A 21,430-nucleotide genomic window follows, 5' to 3' on the forward strand; every position below is an offset into this window, starting at 1 on the left:
TCAAGCATTTCTAAATGCATTCCAACACAGAACTACTGCTTACTGCCACAATCTGTTCTTTAATTATGATAAAAACAATAATTACTAAAATCTGTAGAGCTGAGGCACTGCATCGAGCCTATGGTTTCTTTTTTTCTCCCAGTTAAGAGTTTTTCCTCACACATCAGGACTGGCTGTAGCTGCAGCCTCACATGAGGTGCAATGCACCAAGGTACAAGCACACAGCACTGCTTATCCATAACTCAGACAGTTCTGCTTTCAGAAGCAGTAAAGATATCCCAATCCAAGTCAACCGCTTTTTGCTAACATCCAGAAAGTCCTGGATAAATAGTGAAAATTGATGAAGGAAGCTTTTCCCAAGAACAGCTGGTGGGAACAGGCATCTTTTTCCTCCCTTTTTTTGCAGGTAAAGGACACACACTGCGAGCTCCCTTCCTTATGATACACCAAATGCATCCCTTTGCAGCACCTATACTAAGCAACAAACGAATATATAAATCTCTCAAAGCCGTGTATCTGCCACAGCAGGTGGGTGCCAGCCAGCAGCCCTCCTGAGGGCTCTTCTCAGCTTCGTGTCCCTCATGGATAGCACTCCCTTCCCTCTCAACACCCCATTATTCTGTACGGGGATCGATTTCCAGAACGATCCAAACAAAACAAACGAACAACCGTTGCACCTCAGCCCCTTACCAACAAACTCGCGAGCACTGCGAGGGAACGAGTAGAGAGCTGCAAACGAAGGGGCAGGAGGGCAGGGTGTGTTCTCTGGTGATTTGACTCAAAGCAACCCCGCAGAAGCACAGTGTGAGCAGGGATCAGGGCAGGTTCAGGGATCAGGGCTGAGTTCAGAGCTCAGGGCTCAGCCATCACCACAGTGTGACCGCGTGCCCCCTCCTCAGCAGCGCCTCGCGCCCCTGGAAGGAGCGGGAAGGGACGAGCCCCAGAGCCGCTACGGCCCCGGCAGCAGTTCGCAGGCGCAGCCGCTTCTCCCCGCCTCTATCGCTCGTCGCTCCGCCCCGTCCCCTCTCAGTGCGCAGACGTGGGGTTGAGATGAGCGTGCTGCTCCCCAACATGGCGGATTTTGACACGATCTATGAGCTGGAGGAGGAGGAAGAGGAGGAAGAAGAAGATGATGATGAAGAGGAGGAGGAAGAGGAGGAGTCGTCCGAGCCTGAGCCCGTGGTGCGGAGCCAGGAGTTGCCGCGGCCTCGCGATGCGCCGGATCCTGTGGTGGTGCGGGGCGCCGGGCACATCACCGTGTAAGGAGCGGGGGCTGCAGGGCGGGCAGGGCAGGGGGGAGCGGGGGTCGGAGCAATGGGGGCTGTGAGGGGCGGCGTGTCACCGTCCCACCGTCTCACCTTCCAGCTGTGGCGGCCCTGCTCTGCTGTTCGTCCCTCCGTTCAGAGGGAAGGTGCCGGCCCACGGGGCTGCCGCAGCTCGGGGCGATCCGGCCGCTGAGGTCCCGGGGTGGCCCTGCGTGCTCTGCCCTGTGTGCTCTGCCCCGCTTCTTTGGCTGCCGAGTGTCGGTGCGATCAGCCGCTGCCCTCCGCGCGGCCTCACCGTTTTGGCCGCTGGTCCAGCCGGGCTGTGGAGGCCCCGGCGCTGAGCTGTGCTGCTGGGGGGCACGAGCAGCCGCGCTGTCATATACCGACCCCAAACTTCCCTCAGAGTTGTGCTCAGTTTAAGCGTTTTCCTCATTGCAGTGCACCACGAGGCGCAAACACGAGCAAACACTGATTTGCTGCTTGTCTGAATAGTTGGAGAGAGCTGCGATGTAAATGCGGAATATCCAGTTGGTTTTGCGTTCTATCCCCACTAGCACAACAGTGTGTGCCCATACCGAGTTGTTAGGGGTTACGCTCATTTATGTAACAAAAAGAGTGGGACTGAAACTTTCACATTGAAGGGATCCATCAAGCTTGTGTTGCTTTGGGTCTGTCTGTGGGTTGCATAAAAGAACGCACATTTCTCTCTGTGAATAGGTGCAGTGTGGTGTAGCTTTCTGCAGCAAAGGCACTGGGTGGGGAAGGCTCCCATCCTAGGAGAACTAATGTTGGAGTTGCTGTGTCCACCATGTAAGTGTGAAGCAGTTTGCTGAGCCGGTGCCATGGGTGGCTGCTCTGCTGCACTGCTGTGTGCACTGTGCTGACCCCACGCAGCATGCGGCCTGACTGCAGGAGGGATGTAGCTTCAGTGAAATGACCAGAGTAGCATATATCTGCTTTATTAGCTATCTGTTTTTAAGTACTGAACGGAAAAGAAATACATTTCACACTCTGCTTTGTCTGCTGTGAAGCTTTCAGTGTAGTAGCAATGTTCCTCAAAGTTTCTTTGTGGCTCCATCACCTTTTGGAGACAGGCAGGGGCACCTCCAAGGGCTGTCAGCTAGTGGTGTCGACATGAAAAGGAAGCAATAATTGTAAATGATGTGGGAATGGTGAGCTAGAATACTGCCCATGTAAGTACCTGGCCTGAATTCCCACCTGCCTTATTTTCCATTTCTTCCACTCATCCCAACTTCCTTCCTGTCACAACTGTACCTGTCTGATGGTACTACAGTTTTTCTTGTATCAGTTCATGACAGTTCCTCAAAATCTCTCTATACTAATAAAAACTATTAGTGGATGCTATCAGTGAAATGCAGATAGACTGTGGACACTACACAGTCCTAACCTCTTTAATAAATGGGGCAATATTTGGCTTCCTATAGATTTTCTGCTTACTGCTGTGCATCAGCTCTGAACTTCAGTCACTTTCTGATCACAGGGATGCTGCATCGTTTGGATTCATCAGACTTCAGAGGCAGCCTGCTCTACTTATTGATGTGAGACATATCGTGCCCTAAAACTTGTGTTTGTTTTCTGAACCTGTCTGGAATGTTGCTAATAAAAACTTGTGTCCTGACAGAAGTCAGAAACACTCCATTTAAGTAAAGGAAAAAAGAGAAGCATTTCTTTTTAAAACGAGCAGTCTATTATTTTATTTCAGATATTTTCTGTTCCTCTCCTGACACTGGCACCTACTTGGATATTTACATAGAGAAGGATATCCTCTAACTCTAGGGTCATCCAGCTTTTCATTTCCAGTCCACATTTACAGCCAATTCAAACTACATGTTAGTTTCTTGCATGAGAGTTGTTATGACCTTGTCAGTGAGTGTTTGACCCTAACAGAGTTACCCTGCAGTCTCCAGCCGCACTAAAAGTAAATTCCAGGAATGTTTTTAGCAGGATCTTGCTTTTTCTACTGACTGTTTGCTAACCTTTCACCCTTGTGCATGGTAAGAGTGAGTGTATAAACTGGATTTGTTTCGTTTCTCACTGCAAGAGCATTTAGGGAAGCAGGTAGTGGAGTTTGTGCTCATCTTGTTCAGCACTTGCTGTAGAAGATTCTCATCTTAGGAAAGTTAATTAGCCATCTTAATTTTAAGTAAGCTTCAGAATTTTAGTTCAGAGAAATCACTGCATCTCGGTGAATGCCTTTTGTTGTGTCTAGAATCCCATGTAGGGGAGTTTTCTGTTTCACTCCATAAGTTAGTGTTACTCTGATGGTGTATCGAAGTGTCTCAACGGAAACATTTGTAATGAAAACTGTGTCAAAGCAACAACTGTAACTTTCAGAAACAGGGCAGGAAACTTCACTGAGGAGTTTGGGTTTTTCTGACATACTGACACACATGAGGCAGTGAAATAGGACACTGAGCCTCTTTTTGCCCTTAGCCTTCTGCTTGTGATTCCTGCTTAGGTCTGCAAACTTTCTAGTGTTGTATATAAGTTAACATTTGTTCTTCCATGGTGTTCCCTTTAGGAGTGCCTGACGGACCTACGATGCATCAGGTGCTGATGAAAAGTATATTATCAAGGGTTGGAAAAGACAGGTGCTCTCAGTTGTGAAGAAAGGAGATATTTGGTTGTCTCCTATTGCTCCCATCTACACATCTTCTATGTATTCAAAATTGCAAATCACCTCAAGCTACCACAAGTTCTCAATAAGTGAGTTCTCCAAACCATTATCTGCGAGGGAGGATGCCCTTTAGTAGTTCTGTTGCCTTCATAGTAAAGGTTCATAGACTAGAAAGAAATTTCAGCTCAGTGCTCTTTGCTGAATGCTTTCTTTATTCAGTGACTTTGAACAGAGCTGAGGTGGTGCCTCTACAAAGGAGGTGTCTGGTGATCTGAGTTCATCTGTTCCAGGTAGGTTAAACTTATGCTGGATCAGGTGTGGGGAAGGGAGCCGTGCAAAAAGGAAACCAGCGAGCCTGTCACAGGAGAATTGACTGAATAGTTTTAGTTTGCATAGTGTAAGACTGATTACTGTCTGTAAATACAGTAGTGGGATAAGCAAGAATTAAAGACTATTGAAGTCAAAAGGAAAAGGCTCAAGACTGTAAATACGTCCATTCTAGATATAAGTGCATTTCTGTTGCAGTTGTGGGGACAGGAGACCTTGTTTCTTGCAATGCTTTGTAAAGCAATCTCTAACGTGATCCCTATTGCAGCTAGGATTTACAGATGCTGATCCAGAGCTTTCTTTTCCAGCTTTAATGTATGAGCTTTTATTTACATCTGCCATTTAGAAACTTCATTCCCTCCACTTTACAAATGGGCAAAATAAGATGATGGGGCTTCTGCTATGCCACGCTTCAAAACAAGGAACAAAAGAGACCAGAAATTGAGGTCAGCCTTGTTCCGTTCCACTGCTGGAGCCTGTTGGGCAGTGGGTCCTTGCTTTTAGAGGGATGTCATCCAGAGAGAAAATTCCAGCAAAAGTGTGTGAGTGACTTGATGTGAATTGCTGAGTGTTGGACCTTGCTCACTTTACACTGAGGGCGCAGTGAGAGCGCTCAGAAATAAGTGGCCACCAACTGATGTTTTAAATAATTGAACGGGCCCACGCTGCAGTTTATTTTGCATTGCTATTTTTAAAGCATACTGGATTTTACAGGATAGCAGAGGCAGAATTGTGTTATCAGTTATTGCTATGAATGAACTTACTTTGAAAGGCCTAGGGTATTTCTTAATTAAAACTTCAGGTCTTTGCCTTATTGAAAGTGCTGTATATATATATAAAGCTGTAGAAGTGTGTGATGTTCTGCTTTAACCATTATTGCCAGGAACAAATACATTTTGTTTCTTGAGTTTCGTACCCCACCTAATAAAGGTTTCATCTTTCTGAACTCCATGGTGTCACTCCATGGTGACTCAGTGGGAGCACAGCCTGCATAACCTCTGCAGATGGCTCTGTGAAACTGAATGTAGTGTTATAGCACGGCATAGTTGTGTTTGCAGGATAGCCAAAGCCTCTAGAACTCTTTCAGCCATTTGTGGGTCAGTGTAAGACAGATGCATTTCTGTAACTGAGGCATCTTGGTCACGTTAAATCTGAGTGGACTCTTATGGCAACTAATACAAGTTGTGGTTTTCTAAATATGTTTCAAGACATGGTCAGCCTTCAGATTTAACCCTATAACATGCACTGTGCTCTTGCTATGATCTGAACAGCGTAAGTCAAAAAGCACTCATTTGTTTTATTTCCTTGGGAAACTGGTAGTACAATGGGAATTTTAACGAGTAGATGTGAGCAGTGAGATGAAAGATGCTGCCTGTGGCTCAGGAAGTTTTTCAACTACAAACTGTTGAAGGTTTGAATTGCAGTCTGGGGCAACAGTACATCAAGTTTGCAGGCGTTTTCCTTCTGCCATTCCCTGAGCATCTGCTGCTGGCGCTGTGAGAATCAGTGTTGTGATTTAAGTGGGTCTTTGGCACCAGTTAGAGCAATTCGAGTCTGTGACATGGGTGAATAATTCTGCAAAACTTCCATAGCATTGTAGAATATCTCAAGTTAGAAGGGACCCATAAGGACCATCGAGTCCAACCCCTGGCTCTGCACAGGACCACCAAGGCAGAGCATTATCCAGATGCTTCTTGAACTCCAGCAGCTCAGGGCCGTGCCCACTGCCCTGGGGATGTTCCATGCCCACCACCCTCTGGGGATGTAGGAATGTTAGTCTGTTCTGCTTTTTTGTTTGTTTGACCAACTTACTTGGAAGATTTCATCTTAAAAAAGACAAGCTACAGAATGTGGAACTGGCCTGCAGGTTACACTGTCAGAAAATGAGTTATATCAGTTACTTCTTTGTTTGCTTAATATCATACTGTGTTTACTTTTTGCATTTACAGCAGTAATTTAACATCATGGCTTTCCAGTTGACTCGGATATGCTGTAGCCAACGCTGTGCTGCTGTTCAGTTCACTCACATTGACCTCCAGAAAATTTCCAATGAAAGTATGTTGAAGGAAACACAAGTGGCAATTGATCATAGTGCTTAGGAAAGCAGAAGAGACAGAGGTTGACAGACAGCTCGGTGAAGGTCTGATCGTTGGTGGTTTTGTAATATTTACACAGATAGCGTGCTAACGTGCTGGCTTTTACAGGTGCCAAGGCTCTGACTTAAGTTAGCAACTGAAGAACTTGATGTCACCAGTGCTGCTGACAGACATCTTGATTAGCTCACTGGATTGCTGAGGACAGCACAGATTTTTACGCTTCTCTCACCCTTCAAGTTTATGTTTTACTTGTACTGCGAAGCAAGTGCCATTGCTGCTTTGGGTAACTGACTTATTTCAGGGTGCATGTGTGCTGTGTGGTGGTAGGGGACCTACACTTGGGCAGTGTCAGTGTTCGTTGGGGTGGCCAGTGAAGAACGCTTCATTGTTGGTTGAGAGGAATGCTCTTTGCCCACAAGGGTTTGTTTCTATGGTAAATATTACAATATCAAATATTCCTGCTCATCTCTATGGCTGTGATTCTTTTGTTTTCTGTTTGCTTTGAACAAAAATGTTCAGGAAATGGTTTATCAGGGCTGGCAGAACTTGACGTGCAATGCATTTCACTTTACAAGCTTTACAGGAAGCTTTCTTTGAATAGAGACACTGGAGCTGAGTGACCAGTTGCTGTTGTTTCGTTACTGAATTGCAAAGGTTAGAATTCAGATGAGATGGAGAGGACAGAAGATCAGAACATTTTATTTCACAGAAACTCACGGGCTTATTGTCAGGGTTCAGTTAAAATTTCTTGCCTATATGTATGCTTTAAATACGACAAAGTCAGCTGTGCTTTCAGCATCCTACTGACCTACACAAGTAGCTCCTTGACGTGGGCAGTTGTCGGTTCAGTAGGTTTGGATCTCAGAGCAACCTGGGTTTTCAAGCAAAGCATCTAAATTCCAGAGAACACCTTGCTGCCTGTAGGCTCTGCTGGTTGTAACGAGGATTTGCTGCTTGCAAAGTAAAAAGGCTTCACTGACAGGAGCCACCAGGCATCGCATTAGCTAAGATGGTTTTCTAAAGTTCATGGTTGCTTGAAACCACTGGATGTGTGGGCCCCTATGTGTTTGCATGAGACAGTTTAACTCAGATCCAAGCAGTTTTTAATGGTGTGATTATAAATTTTCCAAAGTGGTTGCTTTATAAGTAGCTTCATTTGTTGCATGTGAATGAATTTGCATGAGTAAGAAAAACAGCAATGAAAAGATTGGCTACAACTTGGAGGTTCTTGGTTTTTTCTTTAAGAAAGAAAAATGGAATCTTACTGCTGTCCAATTGTCAAATGTTTTTCTGCTCTTAGTGGCTTGAAGGTATTGCAGTAAAGCAACAAGCTATATTATCCCTTTTTGTCTTATGAATAATACAGAAGGACTTATATAAAAATAGATTGAAAGCTAATAAAGTAATGTACATGTAAAGGCAAAAGAAATAGTTTTTCTTTAAAAACAAAACGACATCTATTGCATTTTTATTAAGGGAAACAAAATAAGTTAGGTGGAACATATTTTTTTTGTCTCTTTTGTTTTCAAGGTTTGGCTTGAGCAACAAGTTTGATACAGAATTTCCCTCTGTTCTGACAGGGAAGGTAAGTGTGAGATTAAACTGTTCTTTTAAATGGAAAGCTCCAGTGCCTCCAGTGGTTTTTGTGTTACAAATATGTGCCTATGAATCCAACACAACTGGTTGCAGGCCAGCACTGCACTGAAGGCTGCTAAATTAACTCTGTCCTATATGAAATAGCTGGTTGAAGACCAGTCCCTACAGCAAAGATAGTTTGCAATGACTGTCGACTTTACTGACGTTCTGAGCACACCGTGATACTGTTCTCATGTAGGCAATCTGCGTAAAAGCAAGACTTGCACTCCCTTGCTTCATAGGTGCCTGCAGTTTGTGCTGCATCCTGTGCAAACTAAACTATTTCAGGTACCAGACCTCATTTTTCAATCGGTCTGTCAAGTCCTGAGATTATTTTTAGACAGATCTCTAGAAGAGAATCTATTTGATCTGAAGCTTAACGGAATTAAACATGGCCTCAAGTCTGCAAGTGAAGCAGGGTTTTTTTAGAACGTTTTCTGAAATACAGTAATTGTGTCTTCTGCAAATTTGTTGGGACAAATCTCAGTGTTCCTCTGCAGTCTTGCTGTGTTGCTAAATGCAATTTAATAAATATTCATTTGTAGCTATTTATTAATGAAAACTTGTAGCAAAGCTCTCGACTTTTAAATTCTTTTCATACTTCTGCTTTCGTTTTGTTTGCTTGGGTTTTTTCGTTGTGTTTTAGACTTTTTTCCCCACCTTTTTATTTTTTCATTCAGCTGTTTTAGCATACAGTGCTTTTCTTGTGCTTCGTTTTGTCATCCTCTTGCGTATCTCTTCCAGAATTTGAGAGAAAAAAGGTACTTGGCTCTTGCTGCTTTCTCTAAGGACATCCCTTACGGCTGCAGCCTCCCCAGCCTCTTGCAGTCCCTGTTTTCGCAATGCGCAGAATGCAGCTGAAGCCTGTGGAGGTTTCCCCCCCTCTGGTGGCATCCTGGTTCTGCCAAACCCATCTGGGATTTTTCTCCTTCGTTTTCACCTCCGAGCATAATGAATAAAACACTCGTGGTGAATTTGCCCAGCGTTTTTGACAGCGGTCCAGTCGTTGGCTGGACAAGCTGCTAATTTGGGTGTTAAAAGCCAACCTGTAAAGTCTGGCCTTGTTTCAGGATCTCACTGGGCAAAAAGGGAAGGCTCGTTGACTTAACAGTGCCTGATGCACGGGCTGGCGATAACACAACTTGCGTCTCACTGCTTTGCATGTCTGAAGTTTGTTTCCTGTAAAGCTCTTTCAGATTGCTGAAAAGCTGTGGAATAATTTTTGGGAAGAGTTCTGTTCTTTTAATTAAGTGGTAGTTTTCTGTAAGTAATCCTATATTTTAAAAGAAAAAAAAGCAACCACTACCCTGCCCCAAAATATGTTCATTCTAATACAAGCCTTAGTTCCCACTTGATTGATTTCCTGTTAAATAAGCAGTGAGAAATGGATGTTATTACAGGACGTAAGTTTACAGGTGCAAAAGTTTCATTTAAACTTCAGTTCACTGCTTGGGTTTAATTTAGCAAAGAGTGAAAAGGGGACGTTCTTCTACCTGACACATGAGTGTTGACTTGGTGCCTATGGGTGCGCTGCTTACGGTGAGAATTCTGATAATCCAGTTACTTTTTTTCCCCCATGTGTGGATTGATGGGTTTTGAGGAAAATGACTGAAAATAAATCCAACTTTCACCAATCAGATGAGCTAATAAACAAATCCTTAATGCTTCCCACACACGCTTGTGAAAGGTGGTAAAAGCCACAGCTGTGGCTTGTTGGGGTTTTTAATACTTTCATAAACTGCCAGAAATGAATAATCTGCTTCTTCCTCTGGTAATGGCAATCCATCACCTTTACTGCTGCTGAAAATCAAAACCCAGATTTTTTCCAGTAAGTGTTCTTCAAATACCATGATCAATAATTCACAGCAGGCATTGTGGTCTACTGATGTATCGCTTGAAGGACTTTCTTCTTCTTCTTTACTTTTGATGAAATCTGTTTCTGAATAGCGTGGTGGCTGTTTATATTCACCATTTTCTATTCAAATGTTTACTGCAAGACTGCATTAATACATAGTGATGGTTGTCATACTTGGAGAATGTCCACATGATGTTAAGTTAAAGACTTTGTTGTCCACTGTGAATTGATACTAATAATATAATTCCTTTGCTAATACAGTGTAAAAGATGAAGCTGTTCCATGGAGTTGATGGACTTCTCTGTTATGCTGGTTTTCTTCTAAGAAATTCAGGATGAGGATTTAGGTTTTTAAACAAAGGATGAAATCATGAAATTTAGATCTATGTTCCCATGTAGTCCTTGGGAATTTACTTAAGTTTCCTGACCCTTGGTTTGGTTTTCATCTGCATCATGACTCTGGTAAACCTTGCACTAATTTTATCCCATATCTTTTTCCTATGAAATATACTTCTTTACCCACCTTCTTCTTCCTCCTTAATTCTGCAGATTCTCCAGCAGTTGTTGTAAATTAACATCGAGCTAAAATGCCTGTGAGTGCAGCTTAAATATTGAGGTGGTTGCGTATGTTTGAGGAAATAACGTGGATAATAAAACAATACAGAAAATATCAGTTAGGGCAGATATTGGGTCTGGTTAATTCAGCTCGTTTGGCTTAATGTTTATCTTGCAGGATAAGAAGCAAATATCAGCTGGTGTATAAATACAGAGCTCAGCTTTCAGGAGCATTTTGGACAAAATTTAGTAAGCCAAGATTTGATGTGCATAATAAAGGGGCAGTAATTAACTTGTAGTAATTGGCTTAAATTCAAATTCTGCACCCTATGGTTTTGTAGGGTTGTTCTTTTAAAAGAATACATCTAAAATGGGTTTTAAAACAGCTCTGTTGGCAGCTATTCTGGAATGAAGTAGAACTTCTAGTGCTAAAAGTTTCTCTTGCTGCCCTGAGTTTTAAACCTGGCTTATAAAAACAATACATTTTATGAGGAATTGTTCCAGGTGACAAGAAAGTGATGGAGCCTTAAGAGAAAAAGTGGAGTTCACAGAATCACAGAATGACCTGGGTTGGAAGGGACCTCAAGGATCATGTAGCTCCAACCCCCCTGCCTAGCAGGGTCAAAAGTTTCCTGCCCCAAACCTAAAACAATCAGGGTCTCATACAGAGATTGCTGTGCAGTGTAGGTAAATGTAAGCCGTAAAATGTGCTCTTGCTATTGTGATCCCGTTGCAGTGTGATTGATAGGGTTTGTGATCATGATTGAAGGAGGAAGATCAGGCCTGCTGGGCTGGACTTGCTCTCTTCCTGTGTTTGCAGATTCTCTAACATCCTGTTGTAAAATATTATAACACTCCCTCCTTCCCTTTTATGTCTTTTTTTCCCCCTCGGAGACCAGAAAGGACCCAGGGTCTCTTTACAAGGTGCACTGCACAGCCAGGAGCTATGTGTTTATCTCATTCTTTTCCAGACTCAGAAATTCAACAAGTGACATTCCAAAACTGCTCAAAACTAGGCTGTTAGTGAGCTTTCTTTGCTCAGGAGCAGCTCTTCATTGTTTGTTTTAAACACTTTGACATTTTCTACTAACCCTGCAGTGTCTTTATCTGCAAAAAAGGCAGGATTTAAAATGATGTCAAAAAATCAGCAGCATTCTTTTGTGACTGCTTTATCCTAAATGCATTTTCTTGCTGAATAAGAACAATGTCATTTTATTTACAGATATTTCATTCTTTGTCGCTGTAGCAAGACTGAGCTGTAAACTGAAAGGAACAAACTGGTTTTGCTTGTCTTTAGCACAGAATGAGGCTTATCTTGGTCACTGATTAGTTTAGCTTCAAATGAAGATGTCACTGACAGACAGGAGTATTTATCATGATAAGGTGTCTGCAATGGAGGAATACACCCAGCAGTTTGGGTTTGCTGAAGCAAACTCCAGTAATTTCATCTTGTGCTACAGTTAAGAGATAGACCTTTATAGAAGTAGTTGGTGCATTAACAGGTAGTAGCTGTGCTGTGCTAATATGACAATAGCCCAAGTAGGAATCTGTGTTTCTTGGCACCCAAAATTTGTTTCTAGTTTAGCCGTGTGCAGTGCTGTGCTCATGACAGCATTACACTGTTGTTCTTATAATGCAGCATTGTGCTGTTTGATAACGGGACCAGCAGGCGAAGAATCTAGTTGCTTTCTTTCATGTTGGATGATGACAATTATGGTTATAAAGTTTGTTGATGATATACAGAACTCTAGACTGCAGATCCAGTGTCTTCAATAGGTTTGTACAGCTGTGTGTGGGGGTGAGGCGTGCTGTTGTGAAGGTCCAGTCAACTTTGGGAGTGATACAAAAGGAACCATTCTCTTTCCTTAGTGGGCTTCATATCACAAGTACTAATGGGGTCAAGAAAAAATAGATTATTACTTTTCAAATAAACAGATAGGATGATACATGTACAAATTTCAGCAGACTTTCTGAAGATGGACCTGGTTTAGTATAAATGAATGCTAAGAACACAACTTGCATGTGAACTTCCTTGAGAATTCTCAAGGAGCTGTGCTTTGTTCGAGCATCTGAGTTTGATTCACTTTGAATCTGATTGCAGAAGCTGAACTCCTGTACTGCTGTGACACGCACCATACAACCAGTCCTGTCGTACTTACTACCCATCTTGCTCCCATAGTGAATCTGAAGTGGTCTTACTCACATGCATCAAATATTTGGGGTTTCCTAAATATAAGAGATGCTGCTGGCAGAGATCTGCAAACCCTTCTGTTTTGAATGCTTGAAAATACAGGTTAAGTTTCCACATCACAATGTATTTTTTTCCTCTTGTTCATTAAAAACATCCCAATGCTATTTCTTTTTGCTCATTTATTTATTTAACTGGGATATTTGTTGTAAAATACATTTAAACGTTGATGTACCATTTAGTCTAAGGAAAATGTTTGGACTTGCTTCATTTGTATATGTAGAAAGAAGTACAAGAAGGACATTTCTATACTGAGGAAACAAAGGTAGTCTGTATAACTGCAGAATAAGTGATTGCTGTGTAGTTATTCATTCCTGCTATAAAATAATCACAATGTTAACTGTAGGTCTGGCTAACGTACAGAACCAGCTGACCTCTCACTCTGTACTGGGTGGTGATCTGAATGGCCAGGAAACAGATGCTCTGTATTTACTCCCTTTCCTGCAGTGCTTTAATCAACTTAGTTCTTGTGATAGGTGGAGGTGGCAGAACCAGGTTGTTGCTGCTTCCTGGCTGCTGGATTCATCTCTTCAGAGCAAGGAGGCACTGCTAATTAATGTCTTCTTTCCCTCCTTGTTTGTGGAATCAAAGGAAAAGAGTCAGGCTTGATGGTTGGAAGGTTTATGTAGGAGTATAATAACTTGGTATGTAGATCCGTTCTAGGCAGGAGATTCTTCAACATGGCAAGTAGGAAGGAAAGATTTTATTGTTATTTTGGAGTTGTTACATCTGGCTTTTCAGGTCTGTTGAAGTTGGATCTCACTGTTCTGCTTTGTGTGTCCAGCTCTGGGCTTTGTTACAGTTAGGAGTGCCATCCTGGATTCAAGTTAGGGATCCATTCACTGTCTTACAGCTACTTGTTATTTAGGTACTGTAGGGAGATGGTGGGTTAGGAGTATGTGGGTAGGCAGCGGTCCACCAAGCACAGTGTAGATTTGGTATGAAAGTAAATTGGACATATCATCCTTCTTCAATGCACACAACAATGCTTTTGCTATGAAGTAAAAACCTATTACTTCTTATTCTGTTGGAAACAAAATAGCTATCATTCTTCTTTTTTATTTTTATTTTTTTAATTTCATTCCTTTCTTTTTTCCTTCTTTCTTTCTTTATTTATTTATTGTGGTCAGCGTAGCTAGGACGTTGCATGGCTGTGTTCCACTTTTTAGCCTTGTTAGGGACTTCTGTGTTATCAAGTCTATTGACCTATGATATAATAAATATGGATGAGGCTGTTCATCTAAGCTGCACTGGGCTTTTTAAGGCAAATTTTTGCAGGGCTCGCACTGTAAATTAATTTGTTTCAGGAAAATGACTTTTCACTCCCTGGGTGACTGTTGTTTTGGAAGATGGAGTCATGTTGCATAATGGAATTACATTGCATTTACATTTTAATCTATAAAGGCTATTCTTGAGAAATAACATCTGTAATGGAATCCCACTGAAGTTCAGCACTTCTGTTGCAGGTTGCCCCAGAAGAATTCAAGACCAGCATCAGTCGTGTGAATACCTGTTTAAGAAAGAATCTTCCTGTCAATGTAAAATGGCTGATCTGTGGCTGTCTGTGCTGCTGCTGCACACTGGGCTGTAGCCTGTGGCCTGTAGTCTGTCTTAACAAAAGAGTGAGTATATTTTTGGTTTGTCTTATTTTCTTGATTTTGCAGTTTCTGATAGCATTAAATAATGTTGAATAGCATCATCCCTGTTCCAAAGCCCTTTTCTTTATCTCACTTTCAAAAGCTAATTCAATTTTCTACTCCTTAGGAAACAGGAAAAAAAAGCATTTCTTAATGAAGCAAATGATAACAAATTGCCAGTTGAATTGATAGTCAAGGGTATAGCTTAGCTAATCTTACCTCAGTTCAAAGAACGAGGTGTTGTATAGGAGAACCTAAATTTCCAGGGTTTTTAAAGCTCTAAAAATTGAATTAATGAGCACAGACCAAGATGCTGAGCCTCAAAAGTTGCCTGAACTACAGTGAGTATTTCTCCTCCTCTCCAACAAATTTTTGCTAGAAGACGATGTTTATTATTATTATTATTATCTCTAATAGATACCATAATGTTTATGCTCTGTTATTTGTTTGTCATACTTTACTGTGTTATTTCTATTAAGAACAAGCAGAGGAATGGGCTTGATATGTAGAGATGGAATATTTGCAGTTTTAAAAGCAAATTTCATTTCCCTGTGCAACTGAAAAAATAAATGCCCATGTGAGGTTGTAGTATTAATATCATTCTCAAATGTATGAAGGGTATGAATGTATGTACATGACTATCTGTGATTTGGGCACTGTAAGAATCCAAAGTTGTTCTTAATCTCTTGTGGAGGATTGAACCAGCCAGTCCCTGAGCACACAGCAGCCCTTTGCTTGCTTAGTCTCTATCAGGACTAGACAGAATTCAAAGAGCAAAAGCAGGAAAAACTCAGGTCGAGATAAAAAAACAGTTTAATAAGTGAATGAAAAAAAGGAATAAAACCCAAGAGATGCAAAGACAAGTCACTCCCTACCTCCCACCAGCAGAGCAATGCTCAGCCTTTCTCTGTGCCATGACAGCCCCGGTTTTGTTGCTGAGCGTGGTGTTGTGTAGCCCTTAGGTCAAACTGGGGCAGCTGTCCCAACCTCTTGCCCACCCCTGAGGGAGTCAAGGTTAGAAATACAGGTCCGTGATGCTGTGCAAGCACAGCCAGACCTCCAGCACTGCTGTGCTACCAACACTGAGTCTTTAGATCTATAGCATGGCACTATGCAGGCTGCTGTGATGGATTTAACTGCATCCTAGCCAGTCTATGTATATTCATTCAGGGAAAAAAAAGGCAAGGTCCAGAGGCTGGAATCTGAAATTGAAATGGCGCATGAAGCAATGTGGACTTTTTAACTCTGAGGATGGCTTCATCACTGGAATAATTTGCAAGGAGTTAGTGGATTCTCCATCATTAAGTATTTGACTCCAGATTTGGTATTTTTGCATCTTTTTTAATGAAGTAATGTCGCTCACCTACTGTTATTAAGTTTGTGAACAAAATACATGTGTAGAATATCATGCAGGTAGTTGAGTAGGTGATCACAGTGGTCCTGTGACAATAGAGGGGAAAAAAAGTAGTTGAAATGTAAAAAATCCTTCTTTCTCCCACAATCATGGAAATGGCTTCTGCTTGAAATGGGCTGCTTTCTTCAAAATAAGATCCCTTTTGTAGGTATAAGCTAAGGAAGCAGGTGTATCTTCTATCCAGGGTTTCACCTGTGTATTTTAATAGTTGCCATGATCTTATACAGTATTCTGAGTATTGTGGGAGCTCTTTGTAGCTGTGAGCCTCATTGTAAACCATTTGTAATATCAGAGTGAAGTCTGTAATTGGACCATATTTTAAGGGCACTTGTAGAAAAAGTGGCATGTGTTCCAGTTCTGAGCTTTGTGGTTTTTTGTTTGGTTGTTTTCTGATGCTGAGGATCAGAAGTCCTATCACTTCAACTTCCCATTTACAAATGTTCAACTGTTTAGTTCTACTTCTATGTAACTCATTTATTTCAAGTGATTCTTGAGCCAGAAATGCAGTAGTGAGGTTCTTCTGGATGAGGCTGGCTACTGCACCATTCCTAATACAATCTTGACCTATTTTTCTAGACTAGAAGATCAATTCAGAAGTTATTAGAATGGGAAAATAACAGACTATATCATAAGGTAAGAAGTCAGAGTGCTTGTTTTCTTTGCTTTTAAGTAGAGGAAATTTTTTTTCATAATTGGCATGTAGGAATTTTACTGTCTCATTATAATTCCATACTTTCTGCACGTTAAGTCTCATTGTCTGAAGTGTTAAAGATCCAAATGATTAGACACTGCTTATGCTTGTAACATTAGTTATCAAAGTAACATTGTATTATGTGTTAATCCTCTGATAATTACTTTCTTAGCTTGGCTTGCACTGGAAGCTGAGTAAAAGGAAATGCGAAACTAGCAATATGATGGAATATGTAAGTATTATTTCTGTTATTTATTTGGTATTCAACATCCTTTATTTTATAGTGATTTGTTAACTTACCAGATTTTCACTTATCTGAATAAGCTCTCATAAAAAGCAGGAGTTGTTTGATATACACCTGTGAAGGCCAGCTTTAAAGAGTGGCCAAGTCATATCTTAAAATGGAGAAATTGTCACTGCTGAGCTTGTTCTCCATTCATAACAATGCTGTGTTTGTACTACAGGTACACTTTGATCAGTAACTGATAACAAGGAAGGCCCACTGGGTCTTCGTGCCTTACTCTCACAGCAGTCCATAGTTCTTTAGCACTTACCCACCTTTCCTATTGCTACTTATAGTTACTTTGATTCAGCTTGTTGGTACGGATATACTGCATGTTTTGTAGTAGTGTATCTTTTTATCAGACAGTGGATTTTTATTTATGTATTTTAGTCCTGGCTCCTGCTCTCATAAACATTTAACCAAGATAGTCCATTTAGGAAAGTGGAATTTCAAATATTTTTGATATCCTACCATTCTCTGATCCACTTTCATGTATAACTATGAATATTGCCTATGCTTGAAGAGAAAGGAGAATCACTCCCCAAAAGATAAGAGTTGATAAGTTGTGTATTTCTAAATAACCTGAATCTTCTTTGATACTTTGGATAAAGATTCCTTATAAAATAATCTTTGGATTAGTATAATCCTACAAACCAGCTAATGTTGCACGGAAGTTATGCTGAACATTTGAAGTTGCTGATTACTGTGTTCTGTTCTTGTCTTTTCCCTTTTTCAACAGGTAATATTAATAGAGTTCTTACCAAAATATCCCATATTTCGACCCGACTGAGGAACCGCATTTGGTCTTTCACGTTACCTGTCATTTTCTACCCTTAGTGCCTTGTAGATGATTTTGGAAAGAAGATGGTCTACTTTGCTGTGATTTACGAAACGTTCTTCAGTAGAGTTACCTTCCTTGCGATGTTACTTTTTGTTTGACAACAATTTGCACATTTTTTTAAATGTTAAACGAGGCTTCTGTGTTGCACTCTGAATTTTTAACATGAACAGAAACTGAGATAGTTGCCACTAGGGATCTAACATCAGTGCTGCTTTAACTCGTTCTGAGCATGCTGCCTTATTAATTTCTATGTTTAGCGTGTATCCTCAAACATGCGCCCTGATGCTGTGTCATACTGTATTTCATTCTGAACATCGCAATCCTATAAGCCCCTCAGTAGAAATGTCCAGGTAAGCGTCTAATAGTAAAGACTTTAGTGTCACTTGCTTGCATAGGACTTGCAATTAACAGCACTGGTTTTGTCCTGCACTTTGCAAAATCATCATTTACATTAGGGGGGTTAATTCTTTTACCCACTATAGATTTGTAAATATTGACTCTGCATAATGTAAAGCGTGGTATGCCAAGGTTTACAGAATGTAATATAGCTCTTGTTCTATTACCAACAGTATGACATAGTTTTATTCATGACATTTGTTATCATCCCTCTGATTGTATAGACCCATTCACATACTGTTTTTATGGTAAAGCCATAATGAGTTTGTACATATTGTCAGATGTGTAGGGCTCAGTTGCACTTTTGTTTAGTAAATGGGTGACAAATGTGTAGCATTTGTTTGTTGGTTGTTGTTTGGTTTATGTTTTTGTTTTCTTTCTTTTCAGTATTTCAGGTGTTATTTGTGGCACTTGAAATGGGAACCTTATATACTGTTTATCTTTTGAAACAATTACGTTTATGGGGAGATGGTGGCTGCTATTAGCAAAGCATCCCAAAGCCCACTTCTTACATTTACAATATCTGAAAGTCGGCTCCTGTGGGTCGTTTTGTTTTGTTTTCAGAGTAAGACCAAGTGTATATTGTGATTGGAGAGAGCCGTTACTAAGGAGAAGAATTTGCAACAGCCAAATGAAAGTTGAAGTAACAGTGAATATTTCTATAGCACGACAATACTTCAGCATTGTAACAGTTAAATGGTATGGCATCCCTTTCTAGCAGAAATACTTTCTGTCTAAATCAGAGCAGTATTTCAGAATGTGCCGATGGGAAGAAGTACATCAGTCAGATGGGCTCACGTGTATATTTTGGCATTCGGGAACAGTCTGAAGAGCCACAAATGCCTTGTGGAATTCAGAAGCTTTTTTGGACTCCTCCCTGTTTGCTTGATGTCAGGAAGGGAAGTGGCCATAGAAAAACTTACTGTAATGCCTAAGCAAGACCATTTGTTCATAGCAAATGAAAGAAAGAAGCAAATGACAATGCATTGTTTCTCACCCCTGTCCCCCTTCCTAGATAGAAGTAAGAGAAAAAAAACCAAACAGATAACTGATTATCTGCAGGTTGTGATGAATATAATCATAAATATCCACAGGTATTTCCTTGCAGCATCACAGGTTGCTTTTTAGTTTCAGACTGATTTAGGACTTCCTCTGAATGTATTTGCATCTCTTCAGTGTGCAATATTGTATTAAAACACAGTATTAGTAAAGTCATTACATCCTAATAGCTGTAACGGGCCAGATACCCAGTACACAGTGTTTACAGGCCAGTTTTATGTAAGTTGTTACTTGGAATCCAATTTCTTGCTCTTCTAACTGTACGGCTGAGTGTCCGGTTCCAGCACTTGCAGTAGTTCCAGATCTCAGACTGATGCTTCAGGCTCTGAAATCTGGATGGTTAGTGCAGAGGTTTTGTTGGACCAGTAGATTGGTAATGACTAACTGATGGATTGAATTTGTAATTTAATTTAATGAATGAAGTGCAGTGTTGTGTGAATTTAACGTGAGCTACACCTTGCAGTTCAGATTTCTGTCATAGAACCATGCAAAGTATTCTGTCCTTTTTATCTCTATTTTTGTTGTTTAGGATGAGTGTTAACTGGAAGCAGAGGAAATACTTAATGGCAGAAAGGAACGGTGAAAAGCAAACTTGACATAGCACAGTCGGTTTCCCTTAGAAGTAAGCGTATGTGGTATAAGTGAAGGGAGCTTAGTTGGACAGGACAATAGAAGTTTCTTACAGTTATTCCAGAGCTTTGTTAGCTATTCTCTTGTGTAAGAAACTCAAAGAAATTTCAGCAGGTTCTTAATTTTTGCTTTTATGTGACTACATTTTCCAAGTGTTTTTTTCCAGCTTAGAGAAGAGGCGAGAGTCTCAGTAAGTGCCAGTGCTGAGTGCTAAGCAGCCCTCGGTCTCACTATGAGCACAAGTCCTCTGCTGAGTCTGTGCTCGTTTCATTGGGTGGAGTTGGGAGTTTTTCAGCTGATCTGTCTTGTTTCAGTGAAATGCTGTGCCAAGCACAGGGAATACCCTGAGTTTCCCACTTAAGCACAGAGTATTTATTTTCAAAGTTTACATTTCAAACACATATATTCTATACGCTTTACTTTGTCCTAAATTATTAATTGTATTCAAACCGTGAAAGGGGCTTTTCCTGTTATGTTTTAATAGGCACTTAAAAACGCGGCCATAGAACAACTAGTAGAGTATGAGAGCTGAAACAGAAGTTTACATCACGCTCCTTGTTTTAATAGGAAGATAAATTTGCATTTAAATACAAAAGCAGCACGCAGTATTACATTTGCATCTGAAAGACAGGTTTAATAGCTCATTTAAAGATGAAAGCAACTGTAAATGGTGCTGTGAACTTTTCTGCCTACAGGTTCTCTTTTGCCTAGGCTGTCCTTTGCTTTAATATGAAACCATCCGGCAGGTAGTTTGTATCTCATAAGACTGGAGAACTCATTTTGAACAATAAAAAATCAGCATGCGATGGTAGGTCTGTTTATAGAGGATACTTGTTAACTGGAGAAAGCACGCATAGTAATGTAACAGACTGACGTGAGCAAAGTGTAATAGAAATGGTGAAGGCAGTGCCTTGACTGGCTTCAATGAAATGAAAGAAAGGAGAAAGGGGAACTGGTAGCAGTACATAGGGTGAGTTTGCAGCCATTTTATACAGTTCTTAATATCATCCGTCTAATCAGCGTTCAGTTTTTCATATAAACATGCTGACGCTTCCCTTAACTTGCATGTGTGAAATGCCTGTTTGTTTCTTTGTTTTAAATAGAAAGTTTTTGTATGTGAGGAGCATTAAGGAATACTGCTGAGCTCTTACCTACAGTTCCCCACCCGCTTCTTGTGAAGTTCTTTTACCATGGGAGGAGAAAAGATCTATTTTAGAACATGCACAGGCAAGTCTAGGAAGTGTGGACTGGGCTGTAGGTGAATAACTTGATAAAAAAGAACATTTTTGCTAAAATCTAGAGTGGTATTGACTGGGGGAAAACGTCCCTGTACATTTTATCATAGGTACAAAAAAACACTGTATGCAAAACCATAAATATATGCACATTAGTGCCCCACTATGACAATTAACCATGTTTACTTGTCAACACACTACCATCAGAGCAATAAAAACATCAAGCTATTACAATTCACTGTAAATAAGTGATTACTTCAGTAACGTTGTGTGATTCCTCTGCCATTTTCTTCCGCTCTTGCTGTGTAATGTTACGTGTATGGCTTCTGGAAAGTGCTTTTGTTTCAAGGTGTATGAAACTTTTTAAAACCGTCTTAACATTTTTATTCCGTTCACAAGTGAACAGCCACTTTTTTAATAGGACCTCACACTTGGAAAGCTTTATGGTTTCCTTTTCAAATAAAATTCCGAGCTTTGTTTCTACATTTTCCTGCATAGGCTCGTGCCGTTTCAAGGCGTTGGAAGTCACACGTGCTTAATCACTATGAGACGTTTTTCTTTTAATTAAATTGAAAGGTGAAAACCTCTGAGTAGTGTTGTGTGTTTGTGGTAACAGGGTGCTTTGT

The 21,430-nt window shown here is 40.9% G+C and overlaps 1 protein-coding gene and 1 long non-coding RNA gene across 5 annotated transcripts in view; one reads left to right on the forward strand and one right to left on the reverse strand.

The window, feature by feature from the left end:
* The window catches only part of LOC107312793, a 220,231-nt gene extending 218,714 nt beyond the window's left edge, over positions 1-1,517 (reverse strand). For all 4 annotated transcript variants that reach the window (XR_004307002.1, XR_001554624.2, XR_004307001.1 and 1 more), the window contains exon 1: positions 1,359-1,517. This is a non-coding gene — a long non-coding RNA (uncharacterized LOC107312793). The remainder of the gene's footprint in view (positions 1-1,358) is intronic.
* On the forward strand, positions 906-21,391 carry CHIC1 (cysteine rich hydrophobic domain 1). The gene is made up of 6 exons (XM_015860499.2): positions 906-1,259; positions 7,857-7,911; positions 14,085-14,240; positions 16,246-16,302; positions 16,533-16,592; positions 17,383-21,391. The coding sequence occupies exons 1-6, from the start codon at positions 1,051-1,053 to the stop codon at positions 17,431-17,433; spliced, it is 588 nt and encodes a 195-aa protein (XP_015715985.1). The 5' UTR covers positions 906-1,050; the 3' UTR covers positions 17,434-21,391.
* The last annotated feature ends 39 nt before the right edge of the window (positions 21,392-21,430 follow it).

The sequence above is a fragment of the Coturnix japonica genome, chromosome 4 (assembly GCF_001577835.2).
Source record: "Coturnix japonica isolate 7356 chromosome 4, Coturnix japonica 2.1, whole genome shotgun sequence".
Lineage (NCBI taxonomy): Eukaryota > Metazoa > Chordata > Aves > Galliformes > Phasianidae > Coturnix > Coturnix japonica.